The following is a 21,982-nucleotide window of genomic DNA, read 5'->3' on the forward strand; positions in this document are numbered from 1 at the left end:
TCGGCCTCCCAAAGTGCTGGGATTACAGGCGTGAGCCACTGAGCCCGGCCATAAGTCTGAGCATTTTATTTCACTCTGTAGTGAGGACACAGGATATGACCTGAGGGGAGCTGCAGTCAGAAAAGAAGGGAGGGCAGGAAGGCCTCTCTCTGCTGGAAGACAAAGAGAGGAAGAGTAGGCCAGAGAGTTAAGGTGTGAGAATGCTGTTTGTCTCTATCAACATTCCAGCCGTGAGATGGTGGAGCTTAAAGACATAAAAATGTAGGGGTTCACATTTTACTTCTCAGGAAAATTGACAGCATCAAAGAGAACTCTACATTCAACTTGGCCCTGGAGCAAGACGGTGACAGGCACCCCTAGATTATACGTACAGAGACGTTCATTTATGAGCCTGAGATAGTATCTGGTTATCTAAGTTTAGTCTATTGTCGTTTGCAGTGATATGAAGCTGTTATGGGCTTCAGTGAACAGGTGGAGGCTTGGAGTCCAGATAAGAAAACCCAAGAGGTTCCTAACAGCAACAACTAATGACAAAGTATTCATTAGAGAGCATTGAAAAATTAACCACACCATTGGTGGACACTAACTCAGAGCCTGAATGAGAGAAACTGCCCACATCAGAGACCAGTGGTCCTCAGAGAAGAGCATGGGGGACGAGATGTCCTCACTTGCTGCTATGATGTTTCCTTTATGAACAGGTATCACCAAGTGAGATTCCTAAAATTTTAGTTTGCATGTTTTGCTCCTACAACACTGATATCATTGGAGTAAGTATATCCTTTCTCAATGTACATACTTTGAATGTGACCCCACTCATTCAGATTTATACATATTATTATGTTTATTAAAATGACACCCTATTTGGCTCATATCTGGAATGTGTTTGTGTGATTTACTCACCTGATTCTCTTTCAGTGTTATCTGCCCCTGTTCCTTACACCCAATGAAGGTTCTAACACATCTAAAAATCTTCTCATTTTGTTGTAGTCTCTGAACAAAGTTGGCAGGAAAGAAGCCAATTCTGTCTTGAATTTTCCCCTGAAAGGAAAAAGGAGGCATGCATCCACAATTGTAGCATGTATTGTAATTATAGTTATCAACTGATTTTCTCTTTTTTTTTTTCTAAAGAAAGAGGAACACTTACTTTCCACCAGTCTTCATTGGAATCCTCTAAAAGAGTAATTATGTCTCCTGGCCTAAAATGAAGAATGAATGAGTTGGGTAAAGGTAAAAAAAAGAAAAATAAGATACTTTAAAGTCAGGAGTAATCATTTCTCATTTACACAAATAGTCTTAAAAGAAATAGAAGTAAAGTAAATATAACTTTTATAAGTTCTTCCTACCCAAGAAAATAGCTTTATTACACATTGAAGGCAAACATGATTTTATGCTGTGTTTTAAAAATAACCTTTTTTTTTTTTTTTTTTGATAGAGTCTTGCTCTGTCGCCAGGCTGGATCTCAGCTCATAGCAACCTCTGACTCGCTGGTTCAGCCATTCTCCTGCTTCAGCCTCCCGAGTAGCTGGGATTACAGGCACCCACTGCCATGCCCAGCTAGGTTTTGTATTTTTAGTAGAGAGGTGGTTTCACCATGTTGACCAGGATGGTCTCAATCCCCTGACCTTGTAATCCATCTGCCTCGGCTTCCCAAAGGGTTGGGATTACAGGCATGAGTCATCGTGCCTGGCCAAAAATAACTGTTACCTATAGTTTGATACATAAATGATCATAAAGCTCCAAAATTTAGAAGTTGATACATTTCAAGATACAAATCTCCCTTCTTCTCAGCCCCATGATCTACCTCCCATTCCCTGTGTGTCCTTCTAGACTCCTTCCCACGCACTTACATTTATAAATAGATGTGTACATGTAGAATTGGTCATTATCTTTATCATTATCTATACCTTCCCAATACCTTCTCAAAACCTAGCACACTTTTGCTTAGCTCCATTTTTCCCGCCTGCCACCTTTTATGCTGGTGTAATTGGAGTTTTGTACTAGATTTGTGTATGTGTGCATGTGGGTGTGTGTGTCTACATCATTCATCAATAATTACTTGGGTTTGGCTGAAGACTAATGTGTTTTTGTTGTTATTGTTTCTATTCAACACAGCTGTAACAATCGGAAGACTGCTATTTTTCACACTGGGAAAATTTTCTCTACTATTTCTTCCATGTTTTTCTCCCATTTATGATGTTCTCTCTTCTTTCCTTCTGGAACTTCTAGTCAACACATGCTGGACCTTCTGAATCCATCCTCACATTTTTTGTCTTTCTTACACACCTACAGTCTTATTTTCCTCTATGTTCTTAAATTGTTTTCTCAATTATATTTTCCTGATCATTTATTTTGTATTTGGGCTTTTCTATTATTTATTATAATACTGAGAATTGTTTCAGAAAAAGTTTTCAGAAAATATTTTTAGAAAAAAATAGTTTCTAAGGGTTCTTTATTATTTCTGAAAGTTTTCTTTTTTTCTAATTTCTCATTATTTCCTTATTCTTTTCTGAAAGAGTTCTGAAAGTGGCTTTCCATCATGGATGCAATGTTATAATGGATTGTACAGAGATTATTATATTTTCAAAACAATATTTCTTTTTTTTTGAGATGCAGTCTTGCTCTGTTGCCCAGGCTGGAGTGCAGTGGCACAATCTCAGCTCACTGCAAACTCTGCCTCCTGGGTTCATGCCATTCTCCTGCCTCAACCTCCCGAGTAGCTGGGACTACAGGCGCCTGCCATCACGTCCGGCTAATTTTTGTATTTTTAGTAGAAACAGGGTTTCACCTTGTTAGCCAGGATGATCTTGATCTCCTGACCTCGTGATCCACCCACCTCGGCCTCCCAAAGTGCTGGGATTACAGGCATGAGCCACCATGCCCGGCTTCTTTCTTTTACTGAACATTTGTTTCCTCTGAATTTAGTTGGCCTATCCTTTATCTTATTACTTCTTTTTCATATCAAGTATTTTTTCTAAAATCTAATGTTTCTTGGTCGTCTCTTTTTATGAAAGACTGAAAATGGAGGTAGGTGGATGTGGACAGGCTTCTCCACTATTCGATATCTGTGATCTGCCATGGGTGTCTCTCTCAAGTGCAAAGGCTATTTACAGGCTCTGTTTAAAGGAGCAGCGTGTGCCAATTGGTGCATCTCCCTTTTACATACTTGAATGTATAGCAGGTAAGCAGTATGGTGCCGCCTCCTCCTCCTGTCCTAATAGCTATAGCAAGGAGGATTTTCTTACCCTTGGGGAGAGAATAGGTCAGTTTATTTTTCTCCTAAGTAGAGCTGCCTTTTCCTTTTTCCCATGCCCTCTAGAAGGTCTGAAGGTCCAGAGTTATCTCAACACAGTTCTTTCCCAGGCTTCTGTGCTCACATTAGAGCCCTCCTTAGGCGTGGGTTCTTTTTCTTTAGAGTACAGGTGTTGGCTTAATTCTGGAGTCCAACATCATTGCTGCCAATTGTTCATTATAAGTAGTAATGTGGTGCTATGAATACAGTTGAGACTGTATCAATTATGTATTGTCACAGTAATGCTGTGTGATAAACAGCCACAAAACCCCCATGGCTCCCTCACAGGCTTGGGTGTTGGCTTTTGCTGAGGCGACTGGGGTGATTTTGCCCTAGTCCACATTTCCCATTCCTTGGAAGGTCAGTTTCATAGCAATGGTCAAGGTTCAGGAGCAGCGCATGGAGACATGCAAAGCACATGAAGTCTCTAAGGCTTAGATCCAGAACTGACACATTGTCACTTTGCTTCATTTCATTGGCCAAAGCAAGTCTCAAGGCCAGTTCAGACTCAAGGGATAGGGTAACAGGCTCCACCTCTGTTTTGAGAGGAACTGCAAAGTCCCATGACACGGGCATGAATATAGGGAGGGATGAATAATTAGGGCCATTAAGGCAATCAATCCACTGCAGACTCTTCACACTCTTCAGTGAAGTCCGGAGCATTCTGTGTCTCTTTAAATGTGCTCCCCCTTCTATAGCTGTTTTGTCCCGAGTATTCTTTGGTCTCTGGTCATCTTCATTGTTCACAACTCAACTGCATTTGCTGTAGTCTGCGAGGAAATTCCCAAGATTTCTGGTTCTCTCTTAGCATGCATTCTTGTTTTCTAGTACTGTTACAGATGTGTTTAAAAAAAAATATTTTCTGACACGTTTAGGAATTGGAGCAAAAGTAGATTTGCGTATTCATTTTGCTATTCTGATTCAATCTCCTTCGCTGTCATTTTCAATTCTCAGTTAATATCTATCTTCATCAGGGATTCCAAATATAACAGGCTTGTCACCCCTGGAGCATTAAGCACAACTGGCATTTTGGTATTTCAACAGTCACAGTTTCATGCTGATGCCACAGAAAGCGAGATGGCTGAAAATCACTCTTTCTCAGGTCAGGGATTTAATTAAGCGGCAAGGATGAAAGTCAATGTAGAAAAATCTTCTAAGCCCCAGCAGATTTTATTTAAACTAGTAACCTAAGAAACCACGAGTTAGTATCAAATACAATGACTGTGCTGCTGCTCTGGCAGAAGCTGTAAATAGGGAATAAAGTTGGGGGAGGTACCTTTCCCTAAGAGTGAAAGAGGGAGACTGGGAGGTACCTTTCCCTAAGGGTGAAAGAGGATGCTGCCTGAATCCGACCTCTATTTTATAATCTACTCAGAGGATCACTCTTGACTGTGCTCACAGGTGGACAGTCCCCAGCACTTGACCCTCGTTAACTAAATTACATATTAGAATAAGGCACTCACTGGGATAACAGGCTATAATCTTCTGAGAAATACCAGACATACTTCTTGAAGTGTGATGAGTGTTCTGTCTTTTCCTAAAAAAGAGCTCCACCAGGATCAGAAAATTGCTTGGTGAGTGATTTATTTATCCATTTATTATTTCCTTTGTTTTTGTTTACCCACTCATTCAACAAATATTTATAGAATGTGGGCTCTGAAAGAGTGTCATCTTACTAGGCACTGGGTTTACTTTGGTGAATAAAATCCTCACTAGAACTAATAGCCTAGTGAGAAAGATAGATAATAAACAAGTAAATAGATAATAAAACATTTAATAAATAGATAAATAATAGATATATCATATATGTATAATTAATAAGTATATAGTTGTAAATTGGCTTAAGGACTACGAGGGAAATTAGAAGGTGTAGCCAAAAAGGACCAGTAGACTCCTCTTGAGATTAGTCAAATACTCTAAGCACCTGGCAGAGATAACTAATGCCTCTTTTTCAATATAGAGAGGATCTTGCTCTAGGGGAGCCCTTGAACCCAAGATAGTAACTCTCTAACATCTAGGCCAGCAAATCTGTGGCTTGTGGGATTTTTTACTGCCTCCTTACCCTTCCAGGCATTACCCGACAATCTCAGCACTCTTTCCCACAGAGCCTGCACTCTGATTTAGAATCCTTTTCAACACTGGGCTCTAGGTGGTGGATCTGAGTAGGCATGCAAGATACCACTCTGTGTCACATAGCTTCTTCTTCTTCTTCTTATTTTATTTTATTTTTTTTGAGACAGAGCTTTACTCTGTCACCCAGGCTGGAGTACAGTGGTGCTATCTGGACTCACTGCAACATCTGCCTCCCAGGTTCAAGCAATTCTCTTGCCTCAGCCTTCTGAGTAGCTGGGATTACAGGTGCCCGCCATCAGGCCTGGCTGATTTTTTGTATTTTTGGTAGAGACAGGGTTTCACCATATTGGCCAGACTGGTCTCGAACTCCTGACCTCATGATCCGCCTGCCTCAGCCTCCCAAAGTGCTGGGATTTCAGGCATGAGCCACTGCGCCTGGCCCATTTATTATTACTTTTTAAAAATGAGTGTTGACGCAGTTTTGAGGCTCTAGCTAGAGGCTGGTCAGTTCCCCTTCTTAAGCAGCTGATTAAGTCCCCACCACAACAACTCCCTGATGAGGGCTCTTATACTCTGGGCCACTCTGTACCACCCCTAATGTCCCACTCTAGAGCCAGGTACTAGATAATGAGGGGCATCCTCTGTGCCCTAGAACCTGTGAAAATTATTCAAATTAATCAATATACAGGGAGCCCCTGGAAACCTAGACTACCCCGCTGCCTGCCATACATACATAATCCGCCTACTGTAGCTCCAGCTTGCTGTTACCCTGACTTCCAGGGCAACCTTCTGTGTTGCCCTTAGTGGCAGCCCTTCACTCTCAACTGTGAGTTTTCTTCTGAACCCTTTCTTAGTTCAGTTCTCTTCTCTTGCCATGGTGTTGGTGTGTTGTGCGATGCCATCAAAGAAACAAATGAAAACATTCCGCCAACTGGCTCAATTTAGGGAGAGCCTTGCCATTGGTCCCAGAGGAATGGTGGCCTAATGCTTAAATTTGTCCTTTCCCCAGGTTAGACAATGGCTAATCCATGACTCTGCCCTCAGTTGTTTCATGTTTCTGTGGCTGTCAGGTCCTTTCCATGGAATAATTTCTTTCTTCATTCGGGTTATCACACTACAGGCACATTTGAGAAAAGTCCTTCTCTGGCCTAATAGTTATTCTCTTGCTTTTAGGAGACTTTATGTTCTTGATCCATTACATCTAGATTTTACAATTTAACTCTTTATTTCCAAATTCTTGGGACCAATTTGATGGGCCCCCAATTACTTAAAAGGTTCCTTTGCTTAATTCAGTCAGAGCATTGTACATTCAGGTACAGGTTTTGCTTACATTGTAATCCACAATTGTATACCACGATGTAAAGTATAATGCAATTCATAAACAATTGAAGCATCAGTTTCCTTTAGTGAAAAGAGGTCAGAACACCACAGCTGGCCTTTTGCTTTTGTTTGTTCAGTAAAATTTGCCATAGGCCCAGAGGAAGATTTTCAAGTTGGTTATATAATGATTTATACGAACTCTTGAAATGGTGAAAGGGCGGCAGGCTTGCAAGAATTAGAATAAAATAACAAAAGTAACTACAGAATTACAGTGAGCAGGACAGGGTTTAATTTCAAGTGTGTGTGTACTTGCACGCATGTGTGTGAGAACTAATGGTTGCTTTCTGGGTTCATTCTCAGCAGTCTTTCTGTCTCTCTTATTTCTCGATTTTTCATGTGGGCATTGGAACCATCTTTTCCACCACCAGGTAAACTGTCTGCAGGGACTCAGTGTACACAGAGGGTATGAATGATAAAAACTGAGCTTGGCCAGCTACGTGGAACTATTCTGCAAGATCTTCCAGGGTGGGCTCTTGGAGGGAGGAGTGTGAGGTGTCCTGAGGCACACCCTGCCCAGCCCAGCCTCTCTCCAATCCCCACGTAGAGCACAAATTCCTACGAGAGGAGACATAACACCCTCCAGATGAGGACGCTGCTTCCGAGAGAAACACTTTCTCCACTATCTGAGACAACCTGAGAGCTCAGATTGGTCTTACTGTGGGAAGCACATGGTCAAAGCAGAATGGCCTAGGGCCTTTGTTTTCTGAATGTTTTAAAATTCAAAGAAAATGAGTCTTGTCTCACTCCTCCATTTCTGCACATTTATCCTAGGAAAACTATATGACTTTCAAGTATTTTCTAAATATTTATAAAATTTCAGTTATTGGGTGTGCATAGGGGGATACAAAAACGAAAAAAAATTATCTAAGCTGGGGTTTTCTTATCTGTAAGGTTAGGATAATAGCACTTACTCCATCAATATTTTTTGAGGACTAAATGACATAATGCTTGTAATGCATATTTAGATAAGCCCCCATTAGATGGTGGCTATCATTGTAAAATAGTTACTGCCCTCAAGATGTCGGTAATTTCAAAGGATAAAGACAGTAAACTGTTTAAGGTAAGGGTCGTTCCTGAGGGAGAAGCAGATGCTAGGGTGGTGGGGAGATGACAAATAAGCATAGAATTGATCCCAAACAAAAATCCCAAACACATGTCTCTTTGAGGATTGGCTATCTCAATTATATTTATTTACTTATATATTATGCATGATAAATTATTGTGAGCTATATTTACTTTGCAAAGTTAAATCTTTTTTTTCTTTTTTTGAGACAGTCTCACTCTGTTGTCCAGGTTGGAGTGCAATGGTGCAATCATGAGTCACTGCAGCTCTACCTCCTGGGCTTGAGCAATCCTCCTGCCTCAGCCTCCCAAGTCTCTGGGACTACAGGTACATGACACCACTCCCAGCTAACTTTTAAAATTTTTTATAGGGTCTTACGATGTTGCCCAGGCTGGTGTCTAACTCTCGGCCTCAAATGATCCTCCTGCCTCAGCATCCCAAAATGTTGGGCTTACAGACATAAGCCACCATGCCTGGCCTCAAAGTTAAGTCTTTATCACTGTGGTTGATATACAGTAAGGCTTAAAATTGCTAATTTTCATGTAAACCTGTATTTTTTCACTTGTAAATTAGAAGATTTATTCTAATCATTGCGTTTTACGTTTATATCTCATTAGGTTTTTGGCAGAGGTGGTTGGTTAATGAAATAGCCTTTGACTTCAGTAGCTTCAGACACTAACATTTGGTGTGATTCGGAGCTATGGAAAACCTTCTCCCTCTTTTCATACTGTCCCTCTTCCCCTTCCTTGTCTACTCCACGAAGTGACCACAAAGGTGTATCAGGGCCCAGGGGCTGGATCTAGTATTCTATTACCCAGGTGGCTGATTGTAATGGAGATGTTGGCAGGGTTGAGCCTAGAGGGCGATGGCAATGTTCACTAACTGTTGTCATGAACAGTTGCATTTTCATACAAGTAGGCAGGCTAAGAGAGATTTCACCATTTACAGGCAGGGTTTGAATCTATGACTAACTCCACTAAATCAGGCAGTCTCTTGCACCACCCATGCCATGTCAAAACTCATCAGAACTGCTCACTTTACTATATAGTTATTTTGAGCCTCTTTAATATTTCCTACCCTTTCTCATTCATTAGGGAAAAAGAACCTTAAATCAAGTTTATAGCAACCAGTCACTCAGCAAAACTAGATACCCTTGAAAAACCAAGCTGAAGGGGGCAGAAAAAGGAGCCAGCCAAATGGCTCCATTAATCTGAGATCTATGACTTAATTTTTCACCAGACTTATTTCCCAATTTACATTATCTTGGTCCAGAATCTTTTACAGTCTTGGCACATGGGTATGTAATAAGTAACTCCTGAATTTGCATTTTGATTTTGTCTTAAGCCTGATATTCACAAGACTGCCTGTACTTTCCCAAGTCCATAGACCAGCTCAGAGAAAAGCATTCAACTAAAGGGCAATTTGGAAGGAATTTGGTAAATGTTCTTGAACTGTCATGGATCACACTCTCCAGAACCTAATTGAGAGAGGCATTTGAGTGAGAGGGAGGCTGCTAAACACATTAGTGACATTTGGGAACATCTGGGTTTCTTGACATAGTGCAGCATCAGAGCATAATATGCATCAGAGACTTTCCTCAAATAGCTTTAATTGCATTTTGATGTCCTGGTGACTGTGAAGATTATTTTTAAATCAAATTGGTGCATTAGAATTACATTTAGTTTTAATTAAGTTGATGCATTTGCCAAGCAGTAATGTACTTAGAGAATAGAAACGAGACACCAAGGGAGTCTTATTCTGTCTTACTCGGTCTTGAAACCTTGCAGGGTGAAGGACATTAGAACGTACACAAGTCACAGGTCAGAAAGCCAATGCAGATCTGTGTACGGAGCATTGACAGAATCGGGAAACCTCTGTTCTGGTTTTTGAGTCTGCTACTGGCCCACTGCATATCTTTGGATAAGTCACAGTTGTTCTCAGATAATCAGAATCCAGGAGGACATTTACCCATACAGATTTCCAAGTAGGATTTGACTCTCTAGGCTAAGGTGAAGCCCAGGAATCTCTATTTTAATACTACTTTTTAGGAGATTCTATGGCTTATAATAAATGACTTAACCATTCTAACTCAAGTTTTCTCCTTTTGTGAAATACTACTTGCTTGGGTAACCTCTGAGATTTATTAAAAGAACTCAAGAGGATGCTAGGAAAAATTATGAAAGACTTTGAAATGGGCAAAAAACATGACTGATCTGGGAGTCCTGTCTGGCACATCCTTTCAGATTACCTCCCCTTTGTCGATGCCTTTGAGCTATTTTACATCTCAAGCAAGTTGTAGAAAACTGACATTCATACAAGTTATTTTTGTCCACAGAAATGCAAGTGAATTTTGCCTGGTGGAATATAGTCAGTTATTACCCTTTATCCTGTGAATACTGAATGGTTTTGCACCTATTTATAAATTCCCGTCAGCATTCCTCATTGCCTATGTACATGTGATGTATTGAGTTCTCCTTTCAATCAGGTGGAACATCTTACTGGTTCTCTCATTAATTAATGAGCCATGTAAAAATTCTGACATGTGTTCAATTTATATTGCATGAGAGTCATGTTTTTATCTCAAATGAAAAAAAAATCTTTTAACAGAAGTGACTTCTCAGTAACATGCTCTATGGATCACAAACTTCCTGGTCTTAGCTACCATATTTAACAAACCTAATGCACTAGAAAGAATTGATGTGAGTGGCCAAAAAGGGATAAAGTAAAATGTTGTCTACCCTTGCTGATTAAAATAGAATTGTCAGCTTTATCAGAGAGAAAACTTAGGACAATGAACCTATGATGGAAAGTGTGGTGGAGGAGAAAGATCAGTGGACTGGGAGTCAACCTCCAAGGGTTCTAATCCTAAGCTCCCATTTTCTACTTGTGAATTATTGTGCTTGGTTCTCCTACCTCACCTCCAGAAAGAGAAAAAAGAACCATACATTGTCTCACTGGAGTATGAACTAAACAGCCAAGTGTCCATTCACTAAGCATTACCAAGTTTTAAGGCAGTCTTTCAGAATCAAGACTGGAATTAATGTAGTTATCTAAATATGCTCCTGCCTCTGCCATGAATTTTCACCACCTCTTTTTGCAATGGGGCTTGCCTGTGCCCCTGATTTGGCACCTCTTAAAATAATTACCTGGTTCTGAAGTTTAACCCCATTATTCCTTTATGCTTTCCTCACTGGAGAGAGAGTGACTGCTCACTAACCAGGCTTCCCAGCCACCCATGACCCCTCTTCCTTCTGGAAGCCCAGCTTCTTTCATATCCTTTTGAGGCTGCTGTAAGTCACCTGGACTACCTCACACCCACAGCCCTGCACACTGGATTGTAACTTATGGTCTACTCTTCTGTTGGCCCCCTGGCCCATGACTGTCTGAGCTCTTTGAGAACGGGGCCTGTGAATAGTTCTCCCAGAAAAGAGCAGATGCTTGCTTACCGTGTGATGAGACGTGAATAGATGAAGTAAATCCTGGAAATAGCATGCAAGAGTTAAAATCACTTTTAACTCTTTTTAAAGTAGTGCTTTGAAAATACTCCAAAGAGATGAATTCAGGCCATCCCATCTCCAGAGACCCTGGCAAATACTAACTAATGAGAGAAATGGTTGCTTGCTTTCATTTAGACTTGCCCATGGAGAATCTGAGACTTGCTGCTTCCAGGAGTGGCCATTCATGAATCTAAATTTGCACTTGGAGTTACAAAAGGAGATAGGTTTTTCTTTGAAGCCCCTCAAATTTAGGTGTTCTAACATACATTGAAGTAGTAATTAATTTGCATTTCTTTTAGGATTTAACAATATTGAAAGAGCAGTTCCCTCTTTTCCTCTCTTGGCTTGTAGTCTTTTTTTTTTTTTTCCTTCTTTTTCCCACTCTTATGAAAAATGGCCATTATCATATAAATCTGTTTGAGGAGAACTAATAAAAATGAAAATGACATAGATGTGGGAAGTCAAAACGAATTCTTTGGAACAGGCATTGTATGATTGCCAAAATATGCATTTAAACCTTTAAATCTTTTATTTACTCTCAATCCTTTGTTTATGTGTCCCTACGATGTTTTAGGAGTTTATGTTTACTTGAAGTCATTTATATCTGCTGATTATTTACATAAAATATCAACTCAGCAAAGTCACGAAAGTCATTGTTGACTGAAAAGTTTTTATGAGCTTAAAAAACGTGCCTTGGTGTGAATACTACGTGATGACTCCAAGACTCTTGCAGATTGCTGAGCCCAATAGCAGTGAGGATAATGGGACTGGTTACATTGTAAGTGTTGATGGTAGGATTTAATTTCATCAAAACTAAGTGTGGGTTATCAAGCTTTGGCTAACAATGTGTGCATGCTTGCGTGTGTGTGAATGAATGTGTACTTGAATGTGTATAAGTGTGTGTGTATGTGCATGTGTGTGTGTGTGTGACTGTGAGTGTGTGTGGGAGGTTATTTGCATGTATAAGTGTATCACACACACATACATAGCCACTTGGCCAGAAGGACGATGTGACACATGGTCTATGTTAATTCACAGAGCAGTATACGATAATTATGACAACAGTGCTGATTATAATAGGGTTCTCCAGTTTACATTCTATTTTCATTAATTAATTTAGATAGATAGAAAGGGTCTAGCTCTGTCATTCAGGCTGGAGCGCAGTGGTGTGTTTATAGCTCACTACAGCTTCAACCTCTTGGGCTCAAGTGATTCTTCTGTTTCAGCTTCCTGAAGAGCTAGGGCTACAGGTATGCACCACCATGCTTGGTTAATTTTTTATTTCTATTTTTGTAGAGATGGTGTCTTGCTTTGTTGCCCAGGCTGGTTTTGAACTCCTGGACTCAAGCAATCGTCCTGCCTTGGCCTCCCAAAATGCTGAGATTACAGGCATAAGCCACTGCACTTGGTCATGTATTTTTAGCAGCGTTTAAGAGCTTTGTTCATGAATTAAACTGGCAGTCCATAAAGTGTAATTTTCAGGACTCTTCAAAAAACTTGATAATAAGGGTAATTGGTGGAATCTGTGCAAGACTCTTAATTTCAGGAGATTATCTACTGTACCGCCCTGCTATACCCTGATAGAAGAATCTGGGTAGCTCTTTAATGTTATCAGGCCTCAAATTGTCAGCAATGTTTGAGACCCCATGCATGATGGCATCACATCTTGGGTATCAGTGATAAAATTTCATATTATAGCTCATCATGTCAGCAACTGAAAAACCTGCTCCCAAGATAAGTATTGGATATCACAGCTCCTTTTTGCTGGACCAGTTGGACAAGGTCTTACTGGGTCCGCTCAAAGGGAAAGCCTTTAACTGTGTTTTCTCTACTGTATATCCTTAGGGTGGTGTTAATGAGGTTGTTCTGAAGACTAGGAGAGAAAATACACTGTGAAAAGATGTAATTACGAAGAGAAGGTATCTAAAATCTACTGTGACCTCACTTTGTACTGGGCATGAAATTCCACATTTTATTTATATTACTTTGTATAATATTCAGTCTTCCTAGGAAGGAGAAAACTGAGTCTCTAAAAAATTAAACTGTTTGCTAAAATTGACACAGATAGTGTCAGAGTTGGAAACTAGACCTAGTCCTCTCTGACTGCCAGAAATTTCTCTTTTCTGCCTTGCCAGCTTGCTGTCCTGCTCTCTGCCCTTGATGGTGGAAAGGTAGAGAATTATCATGGTCTACATTACCTCCAGAGGTTTAGGTGGGAAACAGCAAATTAATTTATAAAGGAAGTTTATTTCTACTTTTTCATGGCAGTGTGAAAAAAATAAATAAAGGAAGTTTATTTTGCACTGGAACTGTAGCAAAGCAGACTGTATAAAGTCTCTGCCTTTATATGGGATTTGGAGACTAATGATGGTACCATTACACTTCTAAGAAAAGTGTTCACTTACCTAAGAACAAGAGGGCAGCAACCAGCTCTTCCTCTTGTGAAAGGAAAATAAAATCTCAGGACTCTAAACTCACTATGTCAAAGGGAAAAAATGTTAAGCTTGGGATCTGAGTCACACAACAACTGCCTTCCTTTTTGTTTCTAAACAGATAGTTGCAAAGATGGAAGGCCACAGATCTCCCCACGTGGGCTCCCTGAAACTGCTCACAAGGAAATTCCTTGTGGACCCCAAACTCTTTACCCTAAAACAGAGTTCTGTTGAATCTCACCCAGACAGTATAAATTACCAGCTTTTCTTCACAGGAACAGGGCAAAGACAAGACTAGAAAGCATCCCTCCACCTACCTGAGACAAATGTGACCGCTTCCTCTACTCTGTGTTTATTGATATCTTATGTAAAATGCAGATTTACTGAACATCAGACAAATGCATAATTGACTGTTCCTCTACATCCCTTTCACTTGTAACATGCGGATTCAGTGAGCATTAATCAAAGCCTCACAAGAATGATCACGTATCTCACTACCTACCCTCCCTGCTTTTTTTCTTTCCTCCTTACCTTCCTGATGCCCTTTCCCCTTCAAATATTGAAGTCCTCAAAAACCCTTTTTGGAAAAAGCACAAACCACTTATCCTACTATAGCTTGCATCTCTTTTTCCCAGGCACATTCTCAACCTTGGCAAAATAAACCTTTAAATTGACTGAGAACTGTCTCAAACAGTTTATGGTTTATAGTCTCTGAGGTCCCCACCTCCTCTCAACTGTGAGTGCTTCAGTAAAGGCTTAGCAGGGCTTCTTCCAAGTTGTCTTAAGCCTGTCGTTATTTGTGAATGGAACCACAGGCTACTTTTGGTCTCCCCCTTTACAATTTCTTCTTGATGAATAACATTTATCCTGGGCTCAGGCTCATCTGTTCCAGGAAACAGGTCCCTGACTAACCACTCTCAGCTTGGTTTGCTTCCTTATTTATAGTTTCCATTGGATTATCATTATTATTATTATTATTATTAAGACAGAGTCTTGCTCTGTTGCCCAGGCTGGAGGGCAGTGGTGTGATCTTGGCTCACTGCAGTCTCCACTTCCCTGGTTCAAGCAATTCCCCTGCCTCAGCCTCCCGAGTAGCTGGAATTACAGGCACACACCACCATGCCCGGCTAATTTTTTTGTGTTCTTAATAGAGACGAGGTGTCACCATGTTGGCCAGACTGGTCTTGAACTCCCGACTTCAGGCAATATGCCCGCCTCAGCCTCCCAAAGTGCTGGGATTACAGGTGTGAGCCACCATGCCTGGCCTGTAGTTTCCATTGTATTATCGTAGACTTGATTTGCCCACTAAGTGTATATGCCAGGCATAGCATTAGTTCAGTTAATTTCCATAATACTCATTCATTCGTCAAATAATTATTATCTACTATACATCTACTATGTTTCAAGAATGAACTCATGCTCTGGGGATATGAGGGCTAGTAATTACAGACTTGTTCTCATGGAGTTTACAGGAGAGATAGAGATTAACCAAATAATTTCAGAAATGTATAAATACAAGTAGAGATAAGTGTTTGAGAGAACTATGGCGTCATGAAAGAATATAACGGAAGAATGTAATCCCAAGTGGGGTAACAGGAAAGGCTGCAACAAGGAAATGAAATTTGACGTGAGATCTAGTGGATGAATCATAGTCAACTGGAAGAGTTTGCCTGTGTGTGTGTGAATGTGTGTGTTTGATGGTGGTGGGTAGGAGGATGGAGGGAGAAGCAGACTCTGCAGGGAGAAAAATCCTTTGACAAGTGGGTGGTGTGGTCCTTTTGTGAAAAAAAAAAAAGGCCAGTGTGGATGGATCAGAGAGGTCACCATGGATGAGACTGTGGGTCCTGGAGTCCCCATAAATATTCTAGATTTTACCCCAGGGCAATGGGAGGACACTGGACAGTTTTGAGCAAATATGTGTGCTTTGAGCAGACTTGGGAAGGCAGGCAAAGTGATTATCTCCTTCTACAAGTCAGGAAGCAGAGGCTGAGATGGTTAGGGTAACTTTTTCAGGATCCATGGGGGTTACACAGCTAGATAGTAGCTTGGCTAGGACTTAAACCCAGGTCAACTGATACCCACACTTTATTCTTAAACATTCAGTGAATGCTAATATATTCTCTTTCTCTCTCTTCTCCCCTCCCCCCCTTTTGCTCCCTCTCTCCCTCCTTAATTCTGGAAAGGAAGCACCTACTTTTGAAATATAAAAAAGAACTGACTGGAGTTAATATTATTAAGGTCCTACCATGTACCAGATATTGCTATCTCATTTAATCACATCAATCCTAGATCTAAGGGCAGTAAGGGCAGACCATATTATTCCTGTTTTCAAGATGAGAAAACAGGTTCAGAAAGTTAGTTAGTAAGCCCTATTGTTAGAAAGTAGAGAAGGGATGTGAATCATTCTGTATTACTTCAAAGATGAGATGAAGCCCAGAACACTGTACTGTTACCTTAGTGCACCATCACCCATAGTGGATAGGAAGGGAGAGGAAGACTGAAAACAGAGAGCAGGAAGCTCTTTTACAACAGTCCAGGTGAGAGATGAAGGTGGGGAGAGATACAGTTGATTTTAGGCAAAGAGAAGAGTAGGAATTGAGCGTCAAATACATTTTGGGCAAAAGTAGAGCGAGGCCTCTCCCTGGCTGACTTGAGGCCTGGGCAGAGGTTGACATCTTTCAGCCTAAGAGGCAGGTTTGTGGAAGAGAGGGCAGAGCTGCCATGCTCTGTACATTGCTGGGGTAGGCAGGTGGGTAAGTGAATCTGGAGGTTCGGGGGGAGGTCTGGAGCATTGGCCTTTGGCAGAAGCTTTTCTTACTATTGAGCAGATATATAATGAATATTTCCTGATGTGATAATTCATCTGCTCTGATTGACAACTGCTGGCTTTGCCAGTTGGGTCATCTTTGTCCTCAAGCTCACACTCCTAACATTTCCTGTACCCTCACTCCCTTGTTCTCTTTCCCGAGGTCAATACCCAGCATACTGCCCTGGATCAGAAGGTGGGTGGATAAGAATGCTATTTTGTTAAAAGGAATTTTTTTCTACCTTATGATCTGAGGAGAAAAAGATAATTCACAAAGCTCCAGTTCATTCAAGGTGTTATGCTGAATCCCCAAAGCATTCCTAAAGCATTGCCTTAAACATTCTAAATCAAGTGCCTGGCTTTTAAAATGGGAACCTATAATCTCTTGGCAAAAAAAAAAAAAAAAAAAGTAAGTGTGATTTATCACTCCAATCTTGCAGTCTCTGTAATGCAGACATTTCACTCCTGGGAATGGATAGTCCTGATTGCCTTGAAGCAGACTGTAAACGTGTCATTCGTGACCAGACAACTTGACTTCTAATGGCCTGCAACCAAGTAAAATAAGCACACAGGGTGACGACCACCACCAGGCAGCTGGACATCATTCCTCATTATCCCAGTGACATTGTGTATTCTTCTGAAATGACTTTAAAAAAAAAAAATGTTATGACTTCAGAATAATCTTCTAATATAAAACTATAGGATCTCCATAATAGAAAGCTGTTAAATCTTAAATGTTACACACCCAAATGACAATCTCAAAAGGACCCAATATGGTGTACTTATTGTAAAGTAAATATATGCCACCCTTGTCTCCGTCAGCAGATAGTTAACTGCGGATCGTCTGCTGAAGGCGTGGCTTCATCCCAGCAATGAATTCTAGGCGGGCTCTGCTCTGGCTCGCAGGGCTTGTCATATCTCTAACGGAACAGGGCTTCACTTGATAAAGGCCATCTCCTCCTCTCCCACCGATTATGCCGGACTGTTCAGGTAATATTTACAATTTCAGCCAGTGAGTTCGGCATGACGTTTTACTCAGCAATAGAGAAAACTCAGATGGACAAAAGCTTAATTGTCTCTACAAATCTAAGGAGCCGGGACTCAGGCCCCAAACTTTGCTCTGGAGAGACCTGAGAGCCACCTGGCAGCAGATCTCAAACTGATTCTGAAACAAAGCTGACCTCAGGGTGTGAGCCAGGGAGAGCTGTGAGACTCCAGCAGGGTAAATAAATCTGCTGTGATGTCTTGCTGGATATTATATCCACCATGAAATTTGGCGGAGCTGCTGGAACTGATCCTGATAGCATATAAAACCTGGGAAACAGGGTCTAACTGAAGCACTTCAGTGGCTCTCACCGTTTATAGGAGTTTGGGTAGGTGAAACCGAAGGGTAATTTCACTGAGGTGGTGGACCGTGGGTGGGAAATGACCCAAACCTGAAGATTTGGGAAAGCCCAGGTAGCTCCAGCGTGGAGAGGCAGGCTCTCTAGAAGCCATGTGAAGAGAGTAACTGGTGATTGACAATTTGGCTGGCACAGCATTCAGACAAGCGGCGTCTACCTTCAGATGGTGGCTATTTTCCCAATGCTCTGGCAATTAAATAGTTTTGAGTGCTAACTTATCTCTGCAATTTTTTAGAAGAAGAAAGAACGAATCTCCAAGGGACCATTTGACTGGAAAAGTAGCCTTTTCTATTCTGCTCTAGGATGGGAAAACACAGAGAGCCCTATCATGAGATTACTCATGTTTTGGGGTCATGAATGCATAGAAGCAGAAGTCTTTTCCTTGAGATAGGCCAGTGAACACCACATTATAAAAACTGTGATAAGCACTCGTTACTGAGTGTTTATGATTATAGGCACCGAAATGTTTAATTTCCTTTCTATCATTTTAGTCTCACCAAATACCTTAAGGGGGAAGAGATCATTATTATTCTTTATACATAAGGAAATCAGAGTAATGAGATGTTTATAAATTGCTTGAGGTCACACAACAAGTAGGATGTAAACCCAGAATTGACTCTAGCTTAACAACCCCTGAAACATGAGGAACCTCAAGTAAGAGAATGATTTAGATTTTGAGAAGGCCACAAGACTTACCTATTCTATCTAGTATTTCAGTTACCATGAAGTGGATAGCTCCTAGTTGACTCTGATAGTTTTAGTTTGATTTTTCTATCAATATTAATTTGGAGATTAAATATATATACATATATATAGTGTATATATATACACACACACACATATATATAGTGTGTGTATTATATATACTATATATATTAATTATACTTTAAGTTCTGGGATACATGTGCAGAACGTGCAGGTTTGTTACATAGGTATACACGTGCCATGGTGGTTTGCTGCATCCATCAACCCATTATCTACATTAGGTATTTCTCCTAATGCTACACCTTCCTTAGCCCCGCACCCTCCAACAGGCCCCATTGTATGATGTTCCCCTCCCTGTGTCCATATGTTCTCATTGTTCAACTCCCATTTATGAGTGAGAGCATGCGGTGTTTGATTTTCTGTTCCTGTATTGGTTTGCTGAGAATGATGGTTTCTAGCTTCATCCATGTCCCTGCAAAGGGCATGAACTCATCATTTTTTATAGCTGCATAGTATTCCACGGTGTATATGTGCCACATTTTCTTTATTCAATCTATCATTGATGGGCATATGGGTTGGTTCCAAGTCTTTGCTATTGTGAAGAGTGCCACAATAAACATATGTGCACATGTGTCTTTATAGTAGAATGATTTATAATCCTTTGGGTATATACCCAGTAATGGGATTGCTGGGTCAAAAGGTAGTAGTTCTGATTCTAGATCCTTGAGGAATCACCACACTATTTCCCACAATGGTTGAACTAATTTACACCCCCATAAACAGTGTAAAAGTATTCCTATTTCTCCACATCCTCTCCAGCATCTGTTGTTTCCTGACTTTTTAATAATCACCATTCTAACTGGCATGCGATGGTATCTCATTGTGGTTTTGATTTGCTTTTCTTTAATGACCAGTGATGAAGATCTGTTTTTCATATGCTTGTTGGTTGCATAAATGTCTTCTTTTGAGAAGTGTCTGTTCATATCATTTGCCCACTTTTTGATGGGGTTGTTTTTTTCTTGTAAATTTGTTTAAGTTCCTTGAAGATTCTGTATATTAGCCCTTTGACAGATGGATAGATTGCAAAAATTTTCTTCCATTCTGTAGGTTGCCTGTTCACTCTGATGATAGTTTATTTTGCTGTACAGAAGCTCTTTAGTTTAATTAGATCCCACTGGTCAATTTTGACTCTTGTCACCATTACTATTGGTGTTTTAGTCATGAAGACTTTGCCCATGCCTATGTCCTGAATGGTATTGCCTAGGTTTTCTTATAGGATTTTTACAGTTTTGAGTCTTATGTTTAAGTCTTTAATCCGTCTTGAGTTAATTTTTGTATAAGGTGTAAGGCAGGCATACAGTTTCAGTTTTCTGCATATGGCTAGCAAGTTTTCCCAATGCAATTTATTAAATAGGAAATCCTTTCCCCATCGCTTGTTTTTGTCAGTCAAGCAGAAGAAAGAATACCAGAGATTGAAGATCAACTTAATGAAATAAAGCATGAAGACAAGATTAGAGATAAAAGAATGAAAAGGAATAAACAAAGCATCCAAGAAATATGGGACTATGTGAAAAGACCAAACCTACATTTGATTGGTTTACCTGAAGTGATGGGGAGAATGGAACCAAGTTGGAAAACACTCTTCAGGATATTTTCCAGGAGAACTTCCCCAAACTAGCAAGACAAGCCAAAATTCAAATTCAGGAAATGCAGAGAACACCACAAAGATACTTCTCGAGAAGAGCAGCCCCAAGACACATAATTGTCAGATTCACCAAGGTTGAAATGAAGGAAAAAATGTTAAGGGCAGCCAGAGAGAAAGGTCGGGTTACCTACAGAGGGAAGCACATCAGACTAACAGCAGATGTCTCTGCAGAAACCCTATGAGCCAGAAGAGAGTGGGGGACAATATTCAACATTCTTAAAGAAAAGATTTTTCAACCCAGAATTTTATATCCAGCCAAACTAAGCTTCATAAGTGAAGGAGAAATAAAATCCTTTACAGACAAGCAAATACTGAGAGATTTTGTCACCACCAGGCCTGCCTTATAAGAGCTCCTGAAGGAAGCACTAAATATGGAAAGTACTAGCCACTGCAGAAACATACCAAATTGTAAAGACCATTCACACTATGAAGAAACTCATTAACTAACAGGCAAAATAGCCAGCTAGCATCGTAATGACAGGATCAAATTCACACATAAGAATATTAACCTTAAATGTAAATGGGCTAAATGCCCCAGTTAAAAGACACAGAATGGCAAATTGGATAAAGAGTCAAGACCCATCAGTATGCTTTATTCAGGAGACCCATCTCATGTGCAAAGACACACAGAGGCTCAAAATAAAAGGATGGAGGAACATTTACCAAGAAAATGGAAAGTAAAGAAAAGCAGGGTTGCAATCCTAGTTTCTGATAAAACAGACCTTAAATCAAAAAAGATCAAAAAAGACAAGGAAGACCATCACATAACAGTAAAGGGGTTAATGCCACCAGAAGAGCTATCCTAAATATATACGCACCCAATACATAAAGCACCCAGATTCATAAAGCAAGTTCTTAGAGACCTAAGGAGAGACTTAGACTCCCATACAATAATAGTGGGAGACTTTAACACCCCACTGTCAATATTAGACAGATCAATGAGACAGAAAATTAACAAGGATATTCAGGACTTGAACTCAGCTCTGGACCAAGCAGACCGAATAAACATCTACAGAACTCTCCACCCCCAATCAACAGAATACACATTCTTCTCAGCATCACATCACACTTATTCTAAAATTGACCACGCAATTGGAAGTAAAACATTCCCTAGCAAATGCAAAAGAACAGAAATCATAACAATCTCAGACCACAGTGCAATCAAATTAGAACTTAGGATTACGAAACTCACTCAAAACCACACAACTACATGGAAACTGAACAACCTGCTCATGAATGACTACTGGGTAAATAATGACATTAAGGCAGGAATAAATAAGTTCTTTGAAAGCAATGAGAACAAAGACACAATGTACCAGAATCTCTGGGACAGAGTTAAAGCAGTGTTTAGAGGGAAAATTATAGCACTAAATGCCCACAGGAGAAAGTGGGAAAGATCTAAAATCAACACCCTAACACCACAATTAAAAGAACTAGAGAAGCAAGAGCAAACAAACTCAAAAGCTAGCAGAAGACCAGAAATAACTAAGATCAGAGCAGAACTGAAGGAGATAGAGACATGAAAAACCCTTCAAAAAACCAATGAATCCAGGAGCTGTTTTTTTGAAAAGATTAACAAAATAGACCACTAGCCAGACTAACAAAGAAGAATAGAGAGAAGAATCAAAT

The 21,982-nt window shown here is 40.3% G+C and overlaps 1 protein-coding gene and 1 long non-coding RNA gene across 6 annotated transcripts in view; one reads left to right on the plus strand and one right to left on the minus strand.

Annotated features, from left to right (window-relative positions):
• Window positions 1-21,982, plus strand: part of LOC101925714 (uncharacterized) — a 227,871-nt gene that overhangs the window by 194,122 nt on the left and 11,767 nt on the right. The window lies entirely within an intron of this gene.
• The window catches only part of STAC (SH3 and cysteine rich domain), a 170,236-nt gene that overhangs the window by 18,050 nt on the left and 130,204 nt on the right, over window positions 1-21,982 (minus strand). For 4 of the 5 annotated variants that reach the window (XM_074030801.1, XM_045387152.2, XM_005545470.4 and 1 more), the window contains 2 exons: window positions 1,145-1,196; window positions 901-1,038 (listed from right to left, as the gene is read on the minus strand). The exons of the other annotated variant lie outside the window; for it this stretch is intronic. In XM_074030801.1, the coding sequence (XP_073886902.1) occupies window positions 901-1,038; window positions 1,145-1,196 (190 nt within the window). The remainder of the gene's footprint in view (window positions 1-900; window positions 1,039-1,144; window positions 1,197-21,982) is intronic. 5 annotated transcript variants of the gene reach the window in all.

The sequence above is a fragment of the Macaca fascicularis genome, chromosome 2, assembly GCF_037993035.2.
Source record: "Macaca fascicularis isolate 582-1 chromosome 2, T2T-MFA8v1.1".
NCBI classification, from domain to species: Eukaryota; Metazoa; Chordata; class Mammalia; order Primates; family Cercopithecidae; genus Macaca; species Macaca fascicularis.